Source organism: Meles meles, chromosome 2 (assembly GCF_922984935.1).
Source record: "Meles meles chromosome 2, mMelMel3.1 paternal haplotype, whole genome shotgun sequence".
In the NCBI taxonomy this organism is placed as follows: Eukaryota; Metazoa; Chordata; class Mammalia; order Carnivora; family Mustelidae; genus Meles; species Meles meles.
This window is the reverse complement of record NC_060067.1, coordinates 92,619,644-92,641,128: the sequence shown is the minus strand read 5'-3', so window position 1 is coordinate 92,641,128 and position 21,485 is coordinate 92,619,644. Positions and strand designations below refer to the sequence as shown.

General features: G+C 38.7%; 1 protein-coding gene across 2 annotated transcripts in view; it reads right to left on the bottom strand.

Annotated features, from left to right (window-relative positions):
* The window catches only part of SEC24D (SEC24 homolog D, COPII coat complex component), a 104,901-nt gene that overhangs the window by 76,912 nt on the left and 6,504 nt on the right, over positions 1-21,485 (bottom strand). The window contains exons 3-6 of one of the 2 annotated variants that reach the window (XM_045997832.1): positions 16,604-16,733; positions 10,445-10,593; positions 8,717-8,992; positions 8,111-8,241 (exon numbers count right to left, since the gene is read on the bottom strand). In XM_045997832.1, coding sequence (XP_045853788.1) covers positions 8,111-8,241; positions 8,717-8,992; positions 10,445-10,593; positions 16,604-16,733 — 686 coding nt within the window. The remainder of the gene's footprint in view (positions 1-8,110; positions 8,242-8,716; positions 8,993-10,444; positions 10,594-16,603; positions 16,734-21,485) is intronic. The other variant, XM_045997833.1, reaches the window with a different exon arrangement.

Genomic DNA, 21,485 nt, shown 5'->3' with positions numbered 1-21,485 from the left:
ATGTACAAAGCTAAAAAATCATTAAATTCAGAAGAAATGATTTACAATATAGCCTAAGACACCTTAACTTTTCTCTTTAAATCCCGCTTGACCCTCAATTTGCCTTTCAAGTTCTTCCACCTCACTCCTGCTCCATGAGACACTAAAAAAACAAACAATACAGTGTTCCCACGGGGAAGTTGCCTATTGTACAGATATCAGAAGAAAAATTCCCTAAGAGTTTTGTCATCTAATGTGGAAACACTTCATATTTCTCTACTAAAATATTTATTGGTAAATAATATAAAGATAACAATTTGTCTTAAAAAAAAGACAAAAATTTATCTTTTGTTGTAGTTGCCTAGGGATGAAAATAATAAAATCAAGTAGCATGGAGTTAAGAAGAAAATAAGAAGGCATCCTAATAATTATCTTCCTCTTTCCCTTTATCTCCTCCTTGCTCTCACTTCTCTGTCATCAAATAGAAGAGATCAGAGGCAAGGCGGTTAAAAAAAAAAAGAAGAAGAAGAAGAAGAAAGTAAAAAGAGAAAAAAGAGATAAATGAGCAAGTGCCCAGAATACACTACCTAGCTTTGGAAGATATGTCGTTTTTTATATTCCTAAAGAAACTAGTAATATGAAAATTGTCTTCCCCCAAACTCTGAAATGTTACCTTCTCCATTTTGCCCTCCCATTTCATCCAATCCAGGCCTAACAGGCACTGATATCATTGGTTTTTTGGCATATCAGAGGTAGATTTAACCGGCCTTTATATCCACATTTCTGTTATTTCTAATTTCATAGGATTTGAATTTATTAAATTAAAATATACAGACAACGCTCCAAACATAACTACTATAAAGATGCAGATGAGACCAAAAGCTACCATGGACACAGACAAGACACAAACAGAAAAATCAAAACACTACTATTATATCCTATATTTTTATCCTAAGCTTAATCTGGTTCCTTCAAAATTGGAGAACTTTTTATATAATCAACATTTAGGGTAATCATTTCAACCAATGAAGTGTCAAATATGAAACCAAATTAAAAGCCATAATAATCTACATATTGAACATAGTTTCCAGACTTCAAATAGACTATATTTCCTAAAAATTTATTTTTAAATTAGTTGATTGCAACTTACAAAGCACAGCTTCCAAAGAAACAATGTTGTATGTGGTAATTATATTTCTAAACTAGTTCACATCTTGGCTGTAATACTATAAAGGGAGTAAGAAATATTAAAACACTTCCAGTAATTTTTTAAAATATAGGTTATTAAGTTTTAAAAATTTACCTCAAATGGATGTTCTCAAAAACAGGCTTGGAGATTTAACAATACACAGACATTTCAATAGAGATTTTTACAATGACTCAGTACATATGGGATTTCAATTTGATGGCAGTGACTCTTGATAATGGCAAAGCTACCTCAAAACATATAGATTATTTTTCCTTCAGAAGACGTGCAACTAGAGTTACTTTTGTACTTGTCTGCTATGAAAAGAGTATTATGGAATCATAAAATAAAATCAGGAAAGAAAAAAAGTGATTCTCTTGAGATAAATGAACAAGAAGAGTAAGGGAGGAGCAAGGTCAGGAGATGTATGCACACATCTGCTTTAAGACAGGTTGCTTAAAGCAGAATTATCTGAGCTTCAGGGTGGTGAGACTGGGGGGACAGGAAGAGCTCCATTTCTGAATGGTTCTCCTGCAGATACAGAGAGTGAGGAAGAGTTTCAATGGTGATACCAGTTTTATCACTCTCACAATATGGATAATACCACCACCTGAAAGGGTTGGAGCGAGCACTTAACTCAGGACTGGCATGTAACAGGAGTTCAATAAACATGATTTTACAGCTTTCTTTCCAGAAGGAAGAAATTATTTAGTCAGTTAAAGCATGTCACTTTGATAGAACATAAACAGGCTCCATCTGGCATTGCTATTTAATTACTTTTATTATAAAAATAACACTGGACTGAATCTGTATGCATGCATTTTAAGGATCTTGGATGAATCACAGCAATATTGCTTGTTGGTTTTGTTGTTAACCCTCACTCATTCATTCATTCAACAAATATATGAATGTATACTATATACCAGGCTGTGTTGTAGCTGTTGGAGACACAGTAGTGAACAAAACCAAATTCTTGACCTCAAGAAGCTGACATTATAGTATGAAAGACAGGCAATCAATATATGTATAAATAAGACACATCTATGTCAAGTAATACTAAGGATACGGAGTGATATGTATAAGGATACCAGGGAGACTGGGATGAATGAGGACAGGAAGGAAATGAGGATATGAGCCATGCCCTGCATATATCAGGCAGAGGAAATATCAAGTGCCAAGGTCTTGAGGCAAGAGTACACTTAGCATGTTTAAGGAATAATAAGGAGGCTGGTGTGGCTGAAGCAAAGTGATGGAGAACGAGTCAGAGAGCTTGTGTGTGTGTGTGTGAATGATGAGAGGTATGGCAGAGCTGGGGTGACAAATAATGTAGGCTCTAACAGGCCACTGTAAGAACTGGTGTTTAACTAGAGGAATACTGGAAGGTTTTGTTCTGAGTTGTAGCATGAGCTGACTTCTAATTTGAATGGATCATCCTGGCTGCTGGGTGCAGGCTGGAAGATCAGGGAGACAGGAGACTCTGACAATAATCAAGGTGGACAGATGGCTGTGGCTTGGACCAGGATGAGCACAGAAGGCAGGACCAGAACCAAGAGAATTAGCTAAAGGACACTGTGCAAGAAAGAAACAAGGATGACTCCAGGATTTGGGGCCTGAGGAACTGGAAGGATGGGGTTGGAATCTATATTTCAAGGAAACATCTTAAATAGGAATATCTGCATCTTCATTTAAAGCCATGAGAATGGATGGGATCACCTACAGCAGCGTCTCTTAGTGTGCCTATGAATCATCTGGAGAGCTTGTTAAAACCCATATTCCACGGCCCCTCCCCTAAAGATTCTGAGTCTGTACGTCTGGGTGGAGCCTGCAAACATAAATTGCTAGGGAGCTCCCAGTTGATGCTGATGGTGCCATCCTGGGAGCAGTGCACTTTGTGGAGTGTTGATCTACAGAGTAAATGTCAACAGAGAAACGGACAGATCTGAAGGCTTACACTTTGGGATGCTTCTAACACCTGGAGGACAGAGAAAAGAGGTGAAACCACCAAAGTTAATAAGAAAGAGATAAGCAGAGCTGTAAATAAGCGGTGGCATCCCAGAAGCCAAATGAAAAAGTGTTTTGAGGAGGATGGAAGGAGCAGATGTATCAAATTGCTGCTGATCTGTTGAGTTACATGAGATCTGAGAACTGACCATTAGATTTGGTAAAGGGAGGTCACTGGTCACCTCGACAAACATAGTGTTGGTGGGATTGTGCTGATGAGATCTAAACTGGGATTGGTACAGCAGGGGAGTGGAGGGGATAAACTGAAGATATCGAGTACAAGGAACTCTCCTGGAGATTTTTTTTTTGCTATAAAAGAGCCAATCAATGAGAGGAAACTGGACAGAGAATTTGGGAAGGGCCAGAGGAGGCCTCTTTTAAATTCATGAGGAAAGTTATTACAAGATGTTTCTAGTCTGCTGAAAATGATCTAGACAGTGAAAAAGTGAAGGTTATCTTCAGGCAAGTATAGATGATGCAGGAGAGAGGCGATGTGATGGCCAATTAAAATATGTCAATGTGGCTAGGCTGTGGTACCTGGTTTTTGGTCAAACAACAGTCTCGATGTTGCTGGGAAAGTGTTTTCTTACGTGTCTGACATTTAATCAGTAGACTCTGAGTAAAGTAGACCCTCCATAATGTGAATGGAACTCATTCAGTTGTCCTTCAGAGAAAAAGACTGAGGGATCCCAAAGAAGAGGGAATTCTGTGTCCAGATGCCTTCAGACTTGGGCTGCAAAATCAACTCTTCTCTATGTCTCCAGCTTGCTGGCCTGCCCTGCAGATTTCAGATTTGCCAACCATCACAACAGAGTGAGTGAATTCTCTTTTTTTTTTTTTTTTTAAGATTTTATTTATTTGACAGAGAGAGTGAGAGAGCACAAGCAGGGGGAGCAGCAGAGGGAGAGGAGAAGCAGGCACCCTGCTGAGTAGAGAACCCCATGTAGGGCTTGATCCCAGGACCCTGAGATCATGACCTGAGCCGAAGGCAGAGACTTAACCCACTGAGCCACCTGGGCACCACAAGATAACTCTTTTGATAGAAAGACAGATTGAGGGTAGGGAAGGAAAAAATGAAACAAGATGGGGTGGGAAGGAGACAAACCATAAGAGACTCTTAATCTCACAAAACAAACAGGGTTGCTAGAGGGTGGCGGGGGAGGATAGAGAGTGGCTGGGTTATGGACATTGGGGAGGGTATGTGCTATGGTGAGTGCTGTGAAATGTGGAAGCCTGATGATTCACAGACCTGTACCCCTGGGGCAAATAATACACTATATGTTAATAAAAATATTTTTTTAATAAAAGATAGACAGAGATATATACACATACATCCTGTTGGTTCTGTTTTTGTTTTTGTTTTTTTTGCAGAACTCGAATACTTTAATACAGGGGAATTTGCTGAAGGGTTGTCCTTGAGAGGCCATAAGGGATCTACGAGGTGATGGCCTTGGTTGGGAGTATGGAGCAGCTCATCCACAGTTAAGAAGGGAAGGGGGATGAATGGGCATAAATGCAGGGAGATGTGATGGTATAGCATGCAGAGGTTCTCTTTGGATTGCTTCTACTCTCTCCATGAAATAAGAAGCACAATTATCATTAGAGAGTCAGAAAGGGGAAGGCAGTGTGAGGAGTTTGAAGAGAGAAGAATAATAGTCACCAGGAAAATGGGAGAGACAGTGGAGGTGGGTGATGGCCTTCAAAGTTGCTACACATTAGACTTAGCAGGGAAGATTTGAAAAATCCCAATGTCCAGTCCACATCCCAGCCTAATTAAATCAAACTGGCAGGTGGGAGCAGGCACCAATATCTGTGTAGCTTCAGCAGTGATTCTTTTGTGCAGACGGGTTTTAGAACCACATAACTATAGGTTCACCTTAGTTTAGTGTCATGAATTAAAAGTGAGGCCAGTACGCATGGTGTGATTGTTCTCAAATCACAGGTGGCATCTGGGGTATAGGCACGGAGCAGCTAGAGAGCTGGTTTAACATCAAATGGGATTTTTCTTTTCTTTTTCTTTTTTTAAGATTTTTTTAATTTATTTGACTGAGAGAGCGAGAAATCACAAGTAGGCAGAGAGGCAGGCAGAGAGAGAGGGGGAAGCGGGCTCCCGACTGAGCAGAGAACCTGATGTGGGGTTCGATTCCAGGCTCCTGGGATCTGATCTGAGCCGAAGACAGAGGCTTAACCCACTGAGCCACCCAGGCACCCCCCAAATGGGATTTTTCTAAGTGAATTCAGTGGAGGGAGTGGGGCAAAGGAATTGAGAATAGAGGATATAAGGGACAGATTTATTATCATGGATCAAATAATCAAAGCTGCATAAGAGAAGTGAGAAGATGAAGGCAATATAAGAGAGAAAGTAGTTAAGTTATAAGTCCTGGTGGGTGAATCATATTCATCTTTGAGTCCTAAAAGGAATGAGCTAAAAAGATAGGAGGCAGTGGTTGGAAAATGAGATGCTTTCAACTGAGATTCTGAAGTGTTCAATAATTGGTAATCTCAGGATCTCTGGTAAGACTATGGATAACTGAGGTGGGTTGGATAAAAAGAACACTGAGGACAAAAACATCAAGAACTGAAAAAGGAGGGAAATGAAAGCTTCTAAAATAGTACAAAAATAGTACTGGAGAAATTAATGGTGAATCTGGAACTAAAAACTTCAGAGAATGAAGTGGAATGACCCAGAGGGTTTGTAGGTGTTACAGAGAGGAAAGAAACAAGAAATTAAAATTATGGATTCAATGTAAAAATATTATATTCCTTTAACTAGAATAATGACATAATATTAAGCTATAAAAGTAATGGCTGGTAATATAATTATCAATAAAGGCACTAAGAGTTACTAAAACTAAATTTCTAACATGTTATAAGAAACTCTATGAGAAACCTTCAAGTTTATATTCAAATAAATATAGAATAAGTGGGTAGATCACAAAAATAACCAAAATCCTCTACCCTCTCTGTTATTTTTTCAAGGACTTTGCAGCTCCTCCCATCCAGAGCCAGAGTCTTATCTTTCTACTCCTGGACTCTGGGGAGATCTTGTAACTTGCCTTGGCTCAGAGAATGTCACAGAATCGGCAACATTTTAGTTCTAAGTCATGGCTCAAGAGGCCTTGCAAATTCCTACTTTCTGTCTTAGATCTCTGCCACAGCCGAGTGAAAAACCCAGGCTAGCCTGCTCAGTGACATGGCCCAATCATTCCCAGCTAACAGATGGGTAACCAAATAGCAGACATGAATTATACCATCTGTAGTGGGCTTGGTGGTACCCAGCGCCCCACCCAACCAAAGGTATATCCATGTTCTAATCCTTGCAATCTGTGACTATTACCTTACGTAGTAAGAGAACTGATTAAATTAAAAGTCTTGAAAGAAGGCCCTCAGCCTGGATTATCTGGGTGGGCCCTGAATGGAATCATGTGTAACTTCATAATAGAAAGACAGAAGGAATTTTGAGATGGATGCCCAGAGGAGGAGACACAGAGAAGCGGAAGAGGCAATGTGATGACACAGGCAGAGATTAGTCATACAGCCACAAGCCAAAGAGTGTCTGTAGCCACCAGAAGCTGGAAGAGACAAGGAATGGATTCCACTAGAGAGCCTTTCAAGGGAGCACAGCCCTGCCAACACATTGACTTCAGACTTTTGGCCCCCAGAACCATAAGAGAATAAACTCCTATTGTTATAAGTCATCCAGTTTGCGGTAAATTTGGCAAAGTAGCCACAGAAAATTAATATAACATCCCAGACCATTCAGACTCCAGGCAAACCTCCAGCTGACCCCAGATGTACAAGCAAACCCAAACCAAATCCATTGAGCCTGGCGCAGATTAGCAGAACTGTGCAGAGAACCTGCTGACTAATGAGGATTAATAAATAGTAGCTATAAATTACTAAGTTTGGTGGTGGTTTGTTACACAGCAAAAGTTAGCAAATACGTAGCTCTTTGAGCTATCTCTAACTCTCTGTACTCACGTTCATAGAACCACTACAAAGACCTAGGTTAACTGTATCAATTTCATTATTATTCCAAAAGGACTATAGATCTCTGCTCATTGCTAAAGACTTGCAGCTTCTCCTGAAGCAGGGCTATATATTCCTGCCCGAACGACCCAGGGCTTTATCATGACTTACTTTGGCGGAGGGCATGTGAGTGGTTGTGACCACAACCACTCAGATGTACCACATCTGAGGGAAAACCCTAAGAGCTATCGCACCTTTTGGTCAGCTCTCTTTTCTCCCTTTCTCATGATAGCAACATGTCCCAAGTACAGGCTGCCCCTTCACGCTGGCTTCTGGAATGATAAGGGCACACACAGCAGCACCTAAAGATAAGTGGCAGCTGCTACGGCCTTCCTGTAATCTAAGGGATGGATAAATCTTCATGGTTGTAAGCAAACTGGGGATTGTGCATTATGCAGAATAACCTAATATAAGCTGACTGACAGAGTCACTAAAGAGTAATCTTCCAAAGAAAATAACTTGAAGGGAGAATTAAGTTATAGCTCTAATTTATATGAAACAGTTTTTTTCCATAGGCAAAACGTAAAATACTTGTTTTCACTTTCAGTGGTTATCTCATCCTTATTGAAAAGCATCCTTTATTTATCTAAACTAGTATGTTTGTATACTCTGACTACTACTTATTCATTGAACAATCAATAAATACTGCTAATATAGGCTAATATAAATGTCAGTAGTATTGCCAAGTTTATGCACTAAAAAAAAATCTCCATAGGCTTTCTGTTATGGAGACCCCTACTATGCCAAAACCTAGCCTCCCTTCCCTAGACATAGAAAGAAGGAAGCCACTATGTGATGGGTATAGTGTTCCAACAATAAAGAACAGGAAAATGCTAACAAACTGAAGTTTCTGAGACAGTGAATGAAGAACGGTCCTTTGTGATGGGGACGATGGGAGTGAGAGAGAACACTTACTGGGCTGGGGATTGAGTCAGGATCCAGCTTCTTCTGGAGTTGTGGTGGACCAGCCATCTGTGCAGGACCTCCAGGGAAGCCTCCCGGGTAGGAGAGCTGCCCACCTGCCATCTGGGGACCATAGCTGGCTGCTTAGAAAAAAAGTTTAAAAAGAAAACTATGAGAGACTGTGGACTCTGAGAAACAAACAGGGTTTTGGAGGGGAGGGGGATGGGGAGTTGGGTGAGCCTGGTGCTGGGTATTAAGGAGGGCACGTATTGCGTGGAGCACTGGGTGTGGTGCATAAACAATGAATCCTGGAACATTGAAAAAAAAATTAATTTAACTAAAAAAAAAAAAAAAAGAAATGACTAGAACCCAAGGTCCTAGATATAGAGCTCACTGACAATATTATGCTGTTCAGTCAAGTATGCTGCATTTTTTTTCATCTTATTTATGTAAGGCCGAGAGTTAAGTGTGAATATCTATGATTCCCCTTTTCTTTGCACTTGCCACGCTATTCTAAAACTAGCTTTCCTTAAGAGTAAGTGATAGATGCCTGGTAACATAGAACAAAGCTGATTTCCTAGGTAACCCAAGACCTTCCCTGAGCCCGGCCTGCCTTACCCTGCTGTGGCGAATATCCTGTGCCCAGAGTCTGTCCTGGAAGAGGCGGGGGCTTGTACTGGGCATTCAGAGGAGCAGGCCCAGGGAGCCCGTCCTGCCTGTGTGTTGATGGAGGCAAGGGTGAGGCACCAGGGCCGTTTAGTGCAGTGGGTGGTGGTGGGAGAACCTGAGATCCAGGCTGCATAATGGATGGCTGTGGAGGTCGGGGAAGACCCTGGAACAAAGGCGCTGATGGAGGGCCAGGGGGCCCCTGGCCAGGGGGAGCCATGCCTGAACCTGTGCAAGAAAGAAGACCAGACCAATAAATGTTGCACTTCTCAACTCTCTAAGTTCTATGAAGTACACACAGGGTCATTTTTTTTCCTGACATAAAACAAGAAGGCATCCCTACAAATCAATTTTTTTCCCCACAAGGTGAATCTTCATTCCGAAAGTTATACAAATGCTATTTGGGGCATTTTATAAAACTGGAGAATTTTTAAAGGGTAAAAGCAATATTTATAATTTTGGTGAGAAAATTAATAGGATAAATTTTAACTCAGTTGCATTAACTTTACATGATACATGTCACTAGTTAAGAAATTGTATGTGTTACAAAATCTAGAAAATCATATAGAGGAAAATGTTCTGTAACAAGCATTATTCACATAACTTACACATTCAATAAATAAATATTTTGTGTCCTGTGCTTGACTTGATCAACTAGATCTCAGTTAGATCAACTAGATCTAGTTAGATCAACTAGTTAGATCAACTAGAGCTAGGTAGAAATAACAAGGGTCACTAACGTGCTTTCTAATCATATGGGAAACAGTTATAAAACCAGATTATTCTAACTCTGACTATGTGAAATTTATTTGCTTCCTGGAGACTTACCCATCTTGAAATCAGTAAAAGAAAATAGAGGGTTGGTTTTTTTTAGAGATGTATCTAAACCACTTAAAGTAATGGAAACATTCTTCATCAAGATAAATGGCTGACTATGCTGTTATTACAGTGAAGGTTCCTTTGACCCTTAGAATATACAGCATTTCTATTGATACAAATCTCAGTACTGTAACTGTTTTCTCTTCTATTATTCTCTTTTCTGCCTCAAACATCTAAGCTTCCATTCTTTTCATGATGTAAATACAGAATCAAAGCACACTGTGAAACAATGAGTACTATATTTTTTATTTTAGGGCTCCAATATAAACAACACAAAGTTAAAACTACCCTCCACATTTCTCAAAATAATTTCACTGTTCCAATGCTTATTTGTGAAGTCAGCATTTTTTTTTTTAATCATTCTAATATTGAATGTCAGGTACACTGAGGGTCTTTCAATTATTCTGAAATAAATGGCAGTATAATCAGGAAAAAAATTACAGCCATACATAATACAGATGATTTATATAAAAATGTCTAAAAAACCACTTCAATATGGTATGCCAGAATTATGCCTATTTTTTTTGAGTTATGTCTATTTTATTTTATTTATTTATTTCACAGACAGAGATAGGCAGAGAGGCAGGCAGACAGAGAGGGAAGCAGGCTCCCTGCCGAGCAGAGAGCCTGATGCGGGGCTTGATCCCAGGAACCTGGGATCATGACCTGAGCCGAAGGCAGAGGCTTTAACCCACTGAGCCACCCAGGTGCCCCTATGTCTTTAAAAATTGAAAAAAACCATCTTCATTAAAAATATTGGTGAAACACGTGGTCAGTGAACACTAATAATGAAACTGTTACCATAGTTGTTGATGTGCATAGCATTGAGCTGACTGGCCAGTTGGGAGACAGATGCAGTGGATGCAGGACTTGGATAAGATGATTGTGTAGATGGTGAATATGGTGCATAGGAGGGTGCCGCACTGTTGACAGGTGGAGGACCTGGAAATCTAAGAGGGAAAAAGGAATGTTAAACAGTATCATAGTTACATGAGCAAATGATAAACAATAAATGTTAATAACCTGCTAAATTTAATCCCATATAGTGGGCACCAGGAAAATGACCGATATTTTATCCTGTCTTTATTATTAATGTGAGCTCAAAATGAACCATGTAGCATCATCACATAACTATGCTCACAAGCTCAACGTGTCAAGATACTTAGTAAAAAATTCTTAAAGTAAGCACAGAACCAGCTTTGGAAATCAAGTTTGAAAAGCAGAGTCCACCACAGCCTTATCTATACCAGGGTGAATGATTAATAGAACAGAACCAAGAAAAATAAAATGCTTTGTGGCTCTATCTTTATGATCATTCTCCTTTTTCTTACCCAGCTTTTAAAATAAAACATCAACTGCACTTTAATTTCAGTGCCCTGCAAATGAAAGTGAACAACTCAGTAAAAAGTTTTGAAATCGTTCATTCATTTTAATCTAAAAATTTCATCATGCTTTATCTTTAATTTAGTTTCAACTTATTGCATATTTCTTTTTCCTTATTTTGAATGAAACAGTGGCCACCACAGAACAGAATAGAAACAGTGTTCCTACTGTAATTAATCTGCAGAATGAAGTTAAAGCTTTGCCTTCTAGTTACATTATGACTTCTTACTAATAAAAAATGAAATTTTCTAAGATGGTATACTCTGAATTCAATTTCTCCATGAACTGGAAACTATGTCCCTAGTGGCGCACACTCTTGCCTTCCATCTTTCACTGCCACTTGAGAGGTTAAAGAGCCTAAGAAAGGCCAGTGGCTTGCTTGAAGTCCCACAACTTATGTGACAAAACCAGGACTATCCTCCTCCCAGGTCTTAACCGAACACACTTTCCAAAACATTCTCTCTTGTCATTTTTCTCCATGTATCTTAAATTTTGTAAACAAAACTTAAAATTAACCTTCGAACTATTATGCTGTATGGTATTTAAGCATATTTCAGAATGATGATATGATTTCAGAATGATGTAATGATCAAATGCTTTTTCTTTGTAAAATTATAAGCTATCCTATGGCAGATACTTGGTTATAAAGGGTTATAAAGTTAGAATGAATAACATTTTAACCCAAAGAATACTGCTTAGCAAAGCTGTTGATTTCCTCTCCTGTCAAAAACTGAAACAAGACCAACACAATTACACTAAACATCTTTTGATTTAAATAATTTTTGGAACAAAACTGTATAAAGAGAGAAAATATAAAAGTTAACTTTCACAGAAGTTTTGTTTATATCTCTAATTTATTAATGATACTAGGAAAAAGAAAGGCAAGGCAAAGTATAACTCTAGCCTTAACTGACACATTTAAAATAGTGTTGCTCACTTAGAAATGAGTTCAAGAATTATGTCAATGATATGTTTTGTCAATTCATTGTTTCATAAAAACATCATTTCTTTTTTCAAGAAATGATGCTTTTGCCTTTTCTTAAAAAAAGATTTTATTTATTTATTTGAGAGAGAGAGAGAACGAGCATGAGAGGGGAGAGGTCAGTGGGGAAAGCCGACTCCCCGCCGAGCAGGGAGCCTGATGTAGGACTCAATCCCAGGACTCCAGGACCATGACCCGAGCTGAAAGCAGTCGTCCAACCAACTGAGCCACCCAGGCGCCCTGCTTTTGCCTTTTTAAAAAGTCACGAGAGATAGATACATACAATAATCACTCACAGGCAGAAGATACATGCTCTATAAGAATACATTAGTGGGTGTAGCATATGGTATTGTTATAGGGTTTGGATCTAATAAGCAGGAACAGGGAACCAGCAGTTAAATTGGGGGAAGGAGAGATTATTCAATTGTTTAAGAAAAAAAATTCTCTAAAACATACTCACAGATATTTCACAAAGGTTAATAATACTTTTAAAATATAAAATTATATGAATAATTTATTATATACCACAAATAGGATGAAATATGTTTCAAATGGAAGTTAGGACATAAGATGCCTCCAGTATTTTTTTAAACTTAAAAAAAGGTTAATTATTTAAAATACAGAATATGAAAATATACAACCATTAGGCCATTACTTTTTGACCCATAAATGCCAACTTATCCTTCATTGCTTAATATATGTCCTGGGAATTAGGCTTTAGAAATTCACAATTTTTTTCCCTAACCAACTTAAATGTTGCAGATCTTAAACAGATTTGAATTTTAAAAGCAATTTTATTAATTTAAGAATAAAGTAGTAGTAAAGAGCTAACAAAAACTTTCATTTAGATAAAAGAGATTAACAGAACATTTTAAACTTGCAAAGTGACTTAAAATTTTTCAGTTTCATTACTCTACTAAATTAGTTAATCCGAGGTTACACAGCATGTAGGTATCACAGTTTAGATATGAATCCTGGTCTAAAGGCTCCCAGCCTGGAGACCCTGGTGTGTGACTAGGGCAAACCACTTAATCTCCATAGCTCTCAGCTTTCAAATGAAAAAATGAGCAGACAGAGTGGAACGATCGCTTTCTGTGCTATATATACAATGGTTAAAATTAAGAATCATATGATTTAAAAATTTCCCATGTTGATTCCTTCACTTAACAGGTTTCTGGGCAGAGAAAAGATTCAATTTTATATTTTAATTTATTGTTTCACTGAATGTCAGAAAAGGGCAGATCTGCCATAAAACACAACAATCAATAAAGAATTAATACCAGAGGATTAATAAAACATGAAAATTTAGCTTCAGTTTAGTCCTAAACCTCTGGAGAGTTGACTCAATCATCTGTGGCCTGCTCAACCTCAAATGTTTCTTATTTCTAAGTTTTTAACAAATTGGTCAAATAGTGAGCTGTATGCTGAAGTTTGCTGGAATGTGGAGATATGGTACCAAATTTGTCAAGACTGGACTGAAGTAATATCTGGATTTTAAATACTCAGTCCATGGAGTAGAGAAAACAAAACCTCTATCCAATATCATTGCTTTCCACACACACAAAAATAAATAAATAAATAATAAAAATAAAAAATAAAGAGAAAACAACTATTCCAACTATTCCTCTTATTTTTCTTTCTTTCTTTTTTTTTAAATACCTCTTATTTTTCTTATTCCCTCTTTTTCTTTGCAACCAAGTTCTTAGTCAGCAGATTTCACCCCATCAACTTCAATTTGGGAAGATGAATCTCCTCTTTCCACTCTCTTTGCCTCCAACTCATCATTTCTTCTTTTTTTTTTTCTTTTATTTATTTGACAGAGAGAAATCACAACTAGACAGAGAGGCAGGCAGAGAGAGAGAAGAAAGCAGGCTCCCCGCAGAGCAGAGAGCCCGATATGGGGCTTGATCCCAGGACCCCAGGATCATGACCTGAGCCGAAGGCAGAGGTTTTAACCCACTGAGCCACCCAGGTGCCCCCAATTCATCATTTCTTGATTAAAACATAATTTATATAACTTACAGTTACAGCTTTTATTTACTAAATTAATCCCATCCAACAATAACACTTTGTAGATAACTTCAGAACCATCTACAAGTTTAAGACATTCTGCTTCAGCCAAGATCAAAGAGACTAATGGCTAGGTATGATTTTTAAGTTTTATGAAACGGTGCCTGGAAAGGAGCAATATTTTAAAAATAAAAATGATAAATTTTAAAATTTCAATCAACATAATGACTCTGAATTATATCTTGTTTGCATTCAACAGTTTAGATATTGTAAAAGTTAAGAGATTTTTTGATGGGTTCTCTAAGTATAAACAGCACCAATGAAGTGCTATAATCATCAAAGAAATTTCATGAGCCACCTATGCTCTCTGACAACCCGTCATCAGACTGTGTGATTCACCTGCACAATCACTGTGCCCTTTGCCCTGGCACTGAACTATATACACAGAAATATATCCCATGAGGGCAAAGTAGTGTGGTAACCATGGATGCTTAGCATGAATACTAGATTTCTCCTTGATTTTTTAATTTTTAAATCCATTTCCAACCTTTAATTCACAGTTCAAGTTGAAGAAAGTCAATAGTAGAGGAGATGGGGCAGAATCTGTCAGGGTTTCCCTGGGAATTAGAATGAAAGCAGATTTCTAGGTTGAGCTGTTTTAAGTAGCTAGACTGAACCAGTAGGGAGGACAAGTTACAGACAGTAGACTCTCTACATGCCCTGAAAATGGTATCAACAACTGCTAACACGTATTGAGTCTTTCATGGGCATTATGCAGTATGCAAAATTCTCTGTATGCATTAGCCATCAAAATCCTCACACTCACATCACTATGGTTAAAATTGTGATGAGGGAGCTAAGGAACACAGAAGTGAAATAACAGCTGCCTGAGCCAAGAGTAGTAAACACGTCTTGACTCTATGGTCTACAATCTTCAGACTTTGCGCTGAGCTTACTCACAACCACACAGCCAAGGTCTATCTGACGATAAAGTCCGTGGTTTACTTATTTCTAAGGAAACTAAGTGAAGGGAAAGAAATGGAAAGAAGCAAAAACATCAGTACAATCTAGGCTAATACCAGTGAACAAAAGCTTTCTTAACTTCAAACCAACTGTTTAATTTTAGCATTTCTTTAAAAAAAAAAATAAGATGCTTGGCAGTTCACAACAATGAACTTTTCCAGATTTTCTCCCCTGTGCTCTGGACAGAGAGTTCTATTTCCTCATTTTACAAGTGAGCAAAATGAGGAGGCCTAGAGGCCCAGGAACTCCACCAGCACCACATAGTTAATTTTTGAGCCAGAAGAGGCATCTTGGTTTTCAGTCTTTCTGCTCTAATCCTTGTACCCCACCACCAGGCTAATGACACTAGGTAGGGGTCATCAGGTCAGGTCCCCAGTCAGGCCCTTTCTTCGACTTTGTGCTCCTTGTTCAAACCACAACCACATGCAAACCAGATTACTTAGACTCACTCATCCTCTGTTTCCTTCACTCTGTCTCTCACAGCAACCATGTCAATGTTTGCTGACATAACAAATGTTACCCTGACAAACAAGAGCCAGGAAGTGTCAACTTCATAAACGTCCTATAGGAGCATTAACTTGATGACATTTAAAAGTCCAGAGAGTTTTCCCACTCTCTACTCACAGGTCTCCACTCTATACTCAAGGGACTACTCACAGGTCCCTTGAAAGGATAACTGAATTGCTTCAGCAACAGCAGGTCCAGATTTCACACCGAGGGGTAAATCCTCCCCTCACCAACCCTACAGCCTAACAGCCTGGAAAAGGAACCTAGGAAATGAAGCCTCCAGGTATTCCTTGGAGAAATTCCAAAGTAAACACTATAAACAGCTTTGGCACTGGGATTCTCAATGGCAGTAGCTCACCGGAAAAACAATAATGGGACTTCCAGCAGGGCAGGTGTGATGTTGGCTTCCTTCCCAGAGGATAGGCCCCAGTGGGATGCAGAGCTCTACACATCTCATACAGCTCATACATTGGCTTCTTCGGGCCTGCCTCCAACTTTTCCCTTTCTTAATTTATTATAAACACAAACAGAAGATTTATTTCCTGTGTTGTTTTTCCTATTGACCTACCTTTCAAAAATCCCTCACTGGCATCTGTGTACCTTTCACATCAAATCCAGTTTTTACCATTAGCCACAATTTAATTTAATTTTAATTTTAATCTGATTTAATTTTTAATCTACTGGCACTGAGCTCAGTCCTGCGAAGGATTCAACACGATAGATGACTTAAAATGTACTAGGGCATACAGGGCATAGACATCTGAAGAAATCAGAGATTCATAACGGAACTCTAAAATGAGATGAATATAATCTAAAATTAAAATGTGTGGTATTGACACAAGTAACTTTTTATATATTTTTAAATATGTACTGGTCTTGTTTTTTTCCCTCCTAACTTTTCTAAATGTTTATTTCCTAGGACAATCTAGCAAGTCCTTTTACAAGGGTGTGGGCAGTATCAAGAGGTCAAATCAATAAACATGATAGTTTAGAAGGTACTTGTGAGACAATTTTAATAGAATATACAAATGCGGGTTGGAATCTACCTAGCTCACCTTTGGGGAGGATGCCCTTGGGCGTGAGCTCCATTCTGGCCAAACTGATGGGGTCCAGGAGGTGAAGGACCCTGAGGCAACATTCCCCCAGGGGCAGCAGCCCCCAAAGGCCCTGCTGGCTTCATCATACCTGCAACAGAAGGGCATGAATTTAGAAGAGTATGAATGTGCAAAGAGAGAGGATGCGATGTCATTAGCTTGAAAATGAAAACTAGCAGGAATGGGAGGGGGAAAAAAGGTTAAGACAAGTTCTCCTTTAAACTTGCATTAACCACCACAGACCTATCAATGCCAGGCTCCAGCACAGTTATTTGACCATCATATTGATAGGAGAACAGAAAAGGAAAGAACCATTTCAATATCAAACAGAACAGAAACAGAAGAAACGACCTTGCGTTTGGTAGAAGCACCTGATAGAACATACTATCACACAAAGAAAGCTAGAATACACAGTGGAAAATGCCATTCTGGATATCAGAAAATAACTGGGAAAAAAACACCATGAAGCATCATCAAGATCCTAACTGTAACTATGGAGAGGGAAAAAAAAAAACAACCCTCTGAAAATGTCTTTGATTACAGCATGAGGAAACAAGTGGAAAGTAGCATCTGTTTTTCCAACAAATGCAAAGCAAGTTTCAGAGTTAATAATTCTTCCAGGATTCCAAATAATTGGGTGATAAACAGTCAAAGGAATCCTAAACTCATCATATTCACTCATATAAAATGTGGAATCATGGGGTGCCTGGGTGGCTCAGTGGGTTAAGCCTCTGCTTTTGACTCAGGCCATGATCTCAGGGTCCTGGGATCGAGCCCCGCATCCGGCTCTCTGCTCAGGGGGAGCCTGCTTCCCCTCTCTCTCTCTCTGCCTGGATCTTTGCCTACTTGTGATCTCTGTCTGTCCAATAAATAAATAAAATCTTTTTAAAAAATGTGGAATCATGTGATTAGGAGATGCTCCTGGCAATAACTGTTTTCCTTTACAAGAGTTCCTTCTCAAAAGATATTTCAAGGTCTCTCTTTAGAACTGTTTGCAGACATCTTTCTCTTCTGGAGAAACTGCGGTATAGGAGAAAAGTCACTGAACATGGGTCAGAGGAGTTCAAGGCCCACCTGGCCGTTTACTAGCAGATAGAGGTATGGTGTTGGGCAAGAAGTTTATATACAAATACCTCAGTTTCCTTCCCCTCGTTGCAAAAGGAAAGGCTTGGACTAGATCACTTGTGACACCCCTTCTAGTCTTTTAAAAGAAAAAGAAAAAAAAGTCTTCTATTTGCTCTCTCTCCACTTCCAATCTGCTTATTTTGTTCCAGCTCATTCAACTTACTTTTGATCCCACCCTCCTCTCTGGCACCATCATCAATGACCTCCTAGTGTCTTGTGTGCACTCCTCCACTTGACCTCATAGTGATATTTCACACCCAGCATTTCTTTTCTTCTGATGTCTTCCTCTAGAGAGTATATTCTCTCAGGTAACAAGAGATTGACTGGATGACCTTGCAGTTGCCAAAGAAAAGTCTCTTACATTATCATCATCATCATACGGCCAAGAGCATACTTTCAGATGCTTGGGTAATATACAACGTAATACAACCAGGGAAATGGCTGTATTCGTGAATAATACTGAAACTAATCACAAAGGTTTTTGGTTTTTTTTTTTTCTTAAAACGGGATGCCTCAAACTTAAGAAAAATTTTATATTAACTTTATAGTCACAGTCTTATTTAGCAATTTTTCATATACTAAGAAAAAAAAAACAAATATTTTTCTTACAACACTACATTTTTATATGATGTGCTAAACTCCAAAGCCATCAAGTTAGAAAAACATGAGACTTGTAGTCACACAGACTTGTGCTTGAATTCTTTCTCCACCATTTAACAGCTATGACCCTGACAAGGATACTTCTATCTTCTGAAAACTTGACTTTTAACACTGTGTCATAGAAGTAATGTCCCCTATCTCTGAGAACAGTTTTGAGAATTAAGGCAATAGATATGAGAGCATACCGAAATGTCTGATATATAAGGAATCAATCAACAAATCTTGGCTTCCTCTCGACCATAGTTTCTGCCCTCCTTTTTTCAAGGATTTATATCCTAACAGTACATATACACAATAATTATATGCACACTTGTATTTTCATTTTTGAAACATTATTTTGGACAAGAACAGAAAATCCACAACACGAGTGCTAAAATAATAATTACACATACTATAAGAAATCAATGATTTTTACTTATCTAATTTCTTAGATAAGTAAATCCCAATTTCATCAAAAACCCTCATAAATATGTCCAGAGAATCAAAAAACAGTTTTTGGAATTACTCTTGTCTGGGTATTCCCATGTGTATCCATGGGATGCAAGTTTATAAATTTCCCTATTTTCAAAAACAAAATTGGGGAAAAAAAAAACCCAGTTTATATATACTCAAGCAGAACTGTTATACACCAATTTCACTAAAATGTTCTTTATCTTTTAGTTTTGAAAATCAACTCTATGGCAACATTTCAAACTCATTCTTGTTCAAGGTACATTCACAATGTGCCTTTGAGACACTGAGAGCTCTTACGGAAGTCACAACCATGTAAACAAACAATGACAGTGCCTTGTGATCAGTACAGCAATATGCAGATGGACAAGCTCTCTCTCCCTAGAGGAATCAAGAAAAAGTTCAAAGAGGAAGGACTACTTCAGCTGAATCTTGCCAGACAAGCAAGATTCTTAGTGTAGAAACAGGATAGAGGATTTCAGGCAGAAGGGAAAACTTGTGCAAAGATATAAGAGGGCATAACATGATAAGAGACTGGTAGAAGGTACAGGGCAGAGAGGTTATGGGGAAAAGGGGCTGAAACAGAAGTTATTGTGGTTGGTCGGTCAGGCTGCAAAGTCCTGTATGCCATTTGGACTCTACCCTCAGGGCAAAGAGAAATCAATATCACTGTTATCTGCAAAGTCATAGTCTTCTCCTCATTACAGGTATTTTCAAAAGTGATCAGAGATAAAAATAAATTGGGTTCTTTATAGTATGAGGAATTTAATAGGAAAGGACAACCATAGCATGAGAAAGAACTAGCTATACTGATGCCAAAAAAAAAAATCTCTAAAATCACAAACTGGTCTTCAACACAGTGGCAGATATTATAGACTAGCTTACTCAATAGTAATTCCATTTCCTTTCTCAGTTACCTTTCTGTGTGGCTCTGAGATGGAAAGATGGAATCTCCACTGCATAAATTCTCTTACAAATTAGGGTTGCCACATTCTCTAAATTCAGCAAAACAACACTCCTCTGGGAGACCCTGAATAGGGGGGAGAGATGGTAGTTCTGGGGTAGAAAGGCACTGGCTACTGAAAGAATAGTCCTGTGTGGGGTGTGCATTACCACGGACTACGGAGTCCCAACCTTGGTACTGGCTTTCTCTAGCACTCTCTTGGCTTCTTGATACCTTCTAACAAATCGCTTTCTGCTACAGTGGTTTCTGTGAGCTACAAAAACACCCTGCTGAAAACAACATCACAGAAAAGCATATCTTGGATTTAGCCCTGGATCTGACAAACTAAAACTAGAATTAAAAATCATTTGTGAAAAAAAGTAGTTTATCTAAAATGAATAAAGATGCCCTTTACTGCTTTAAGTTGTTTAATAATTGTGGCTAGGACTTCCAGTACTACATTGAATAAAGGCAGTGATAATGGACATCTTTGTCTTATTCCTCACCTTAGGGGAAAAGCTGTTTTTCACCATTGAGGAGGATATTAGCTGTGGGTTTTTCATATAAGGCCTTCATTAGGTTGAGGTATATTCTCTCTAGACCTACTTTGCAGAGAGTTTTTTTAATCATGAATGGATGTTGTACTTTGTCAAATGCTTTTTCTGCATCTATTGAAATGATCAAATGGTTTTTATCCTTTCTCCTGTTGGTGAGATGTATCACACTGATTGTTCTGCGAACACCGAGCCACATTTTCATCCCAGGAATAAATCCTACTTGATCGTGGATGTATGATTTTTTTTTAATGTATTGTTGAATTCAGTTTCCTAATATGTTGCTAAGGATTTTTGTATCTATATTCATGAGAAATATTGGCCTACAGTTCTCCTTTTTGTGCTGTCTTTATTTGGCTTTGGTATCAGGGTAATGCTGGCCTCAGAGAATGAATCTGGAAGTTTTCCTTCCTCTTCTATTTTTTTGGTATAGTTTAAGAAGGTATTAAGTCTAGCAAAACAACTCAGTCAGGGAAAGACAAATGCCATATGATCTTTTCATATGTGGAATTTAAGAAAGAAAACAAATGAGCAAAGGGAGGGCGGGAGAGACAGGCAAACCAAGAAACATACTCTTAACTGTAGAAAACAAACGGATGGTTACCAGAGGGGAGGTGGGTGGGAGGATGGGTAAAATAGGTGATGGAGATAATAAATGCACTTATCATGACTCCATAAATAAAATAAAATAAAGACAAGTTCCCTATCATATGGACATAATCATAAAGACCACTGTTCCTAAGGCACTGTGCCTGGTGGTGTACCTATATAAGCTGCTATTTATTATGAGCCTCACCTGTTCCACAGCCCTACGCTAGAGTTCAAGGACATCAACAGTTCTTGCCTCTTAGCTTCCATACCAGTGGTCCTCAATCAGGGCTTATCTTGCCCCTGAAGGGACATTTGGCAATGTCTAAGGTTTCTGGTTGCCACAGTCGAGGGATGGCGGGCATGGGCCTCGTAGGTATAGTATGGTTTGTACTCCACTGTGTAGGGGTGAAGAATGCTATTAAACACCCTATACCACACAGCACAGCCTCCCAAAAAAAGGATTAACTGGCCCCAAATGTCACCAGTGCTGAGGATGAGAAGCCCTGTTCCAGAAACCAGT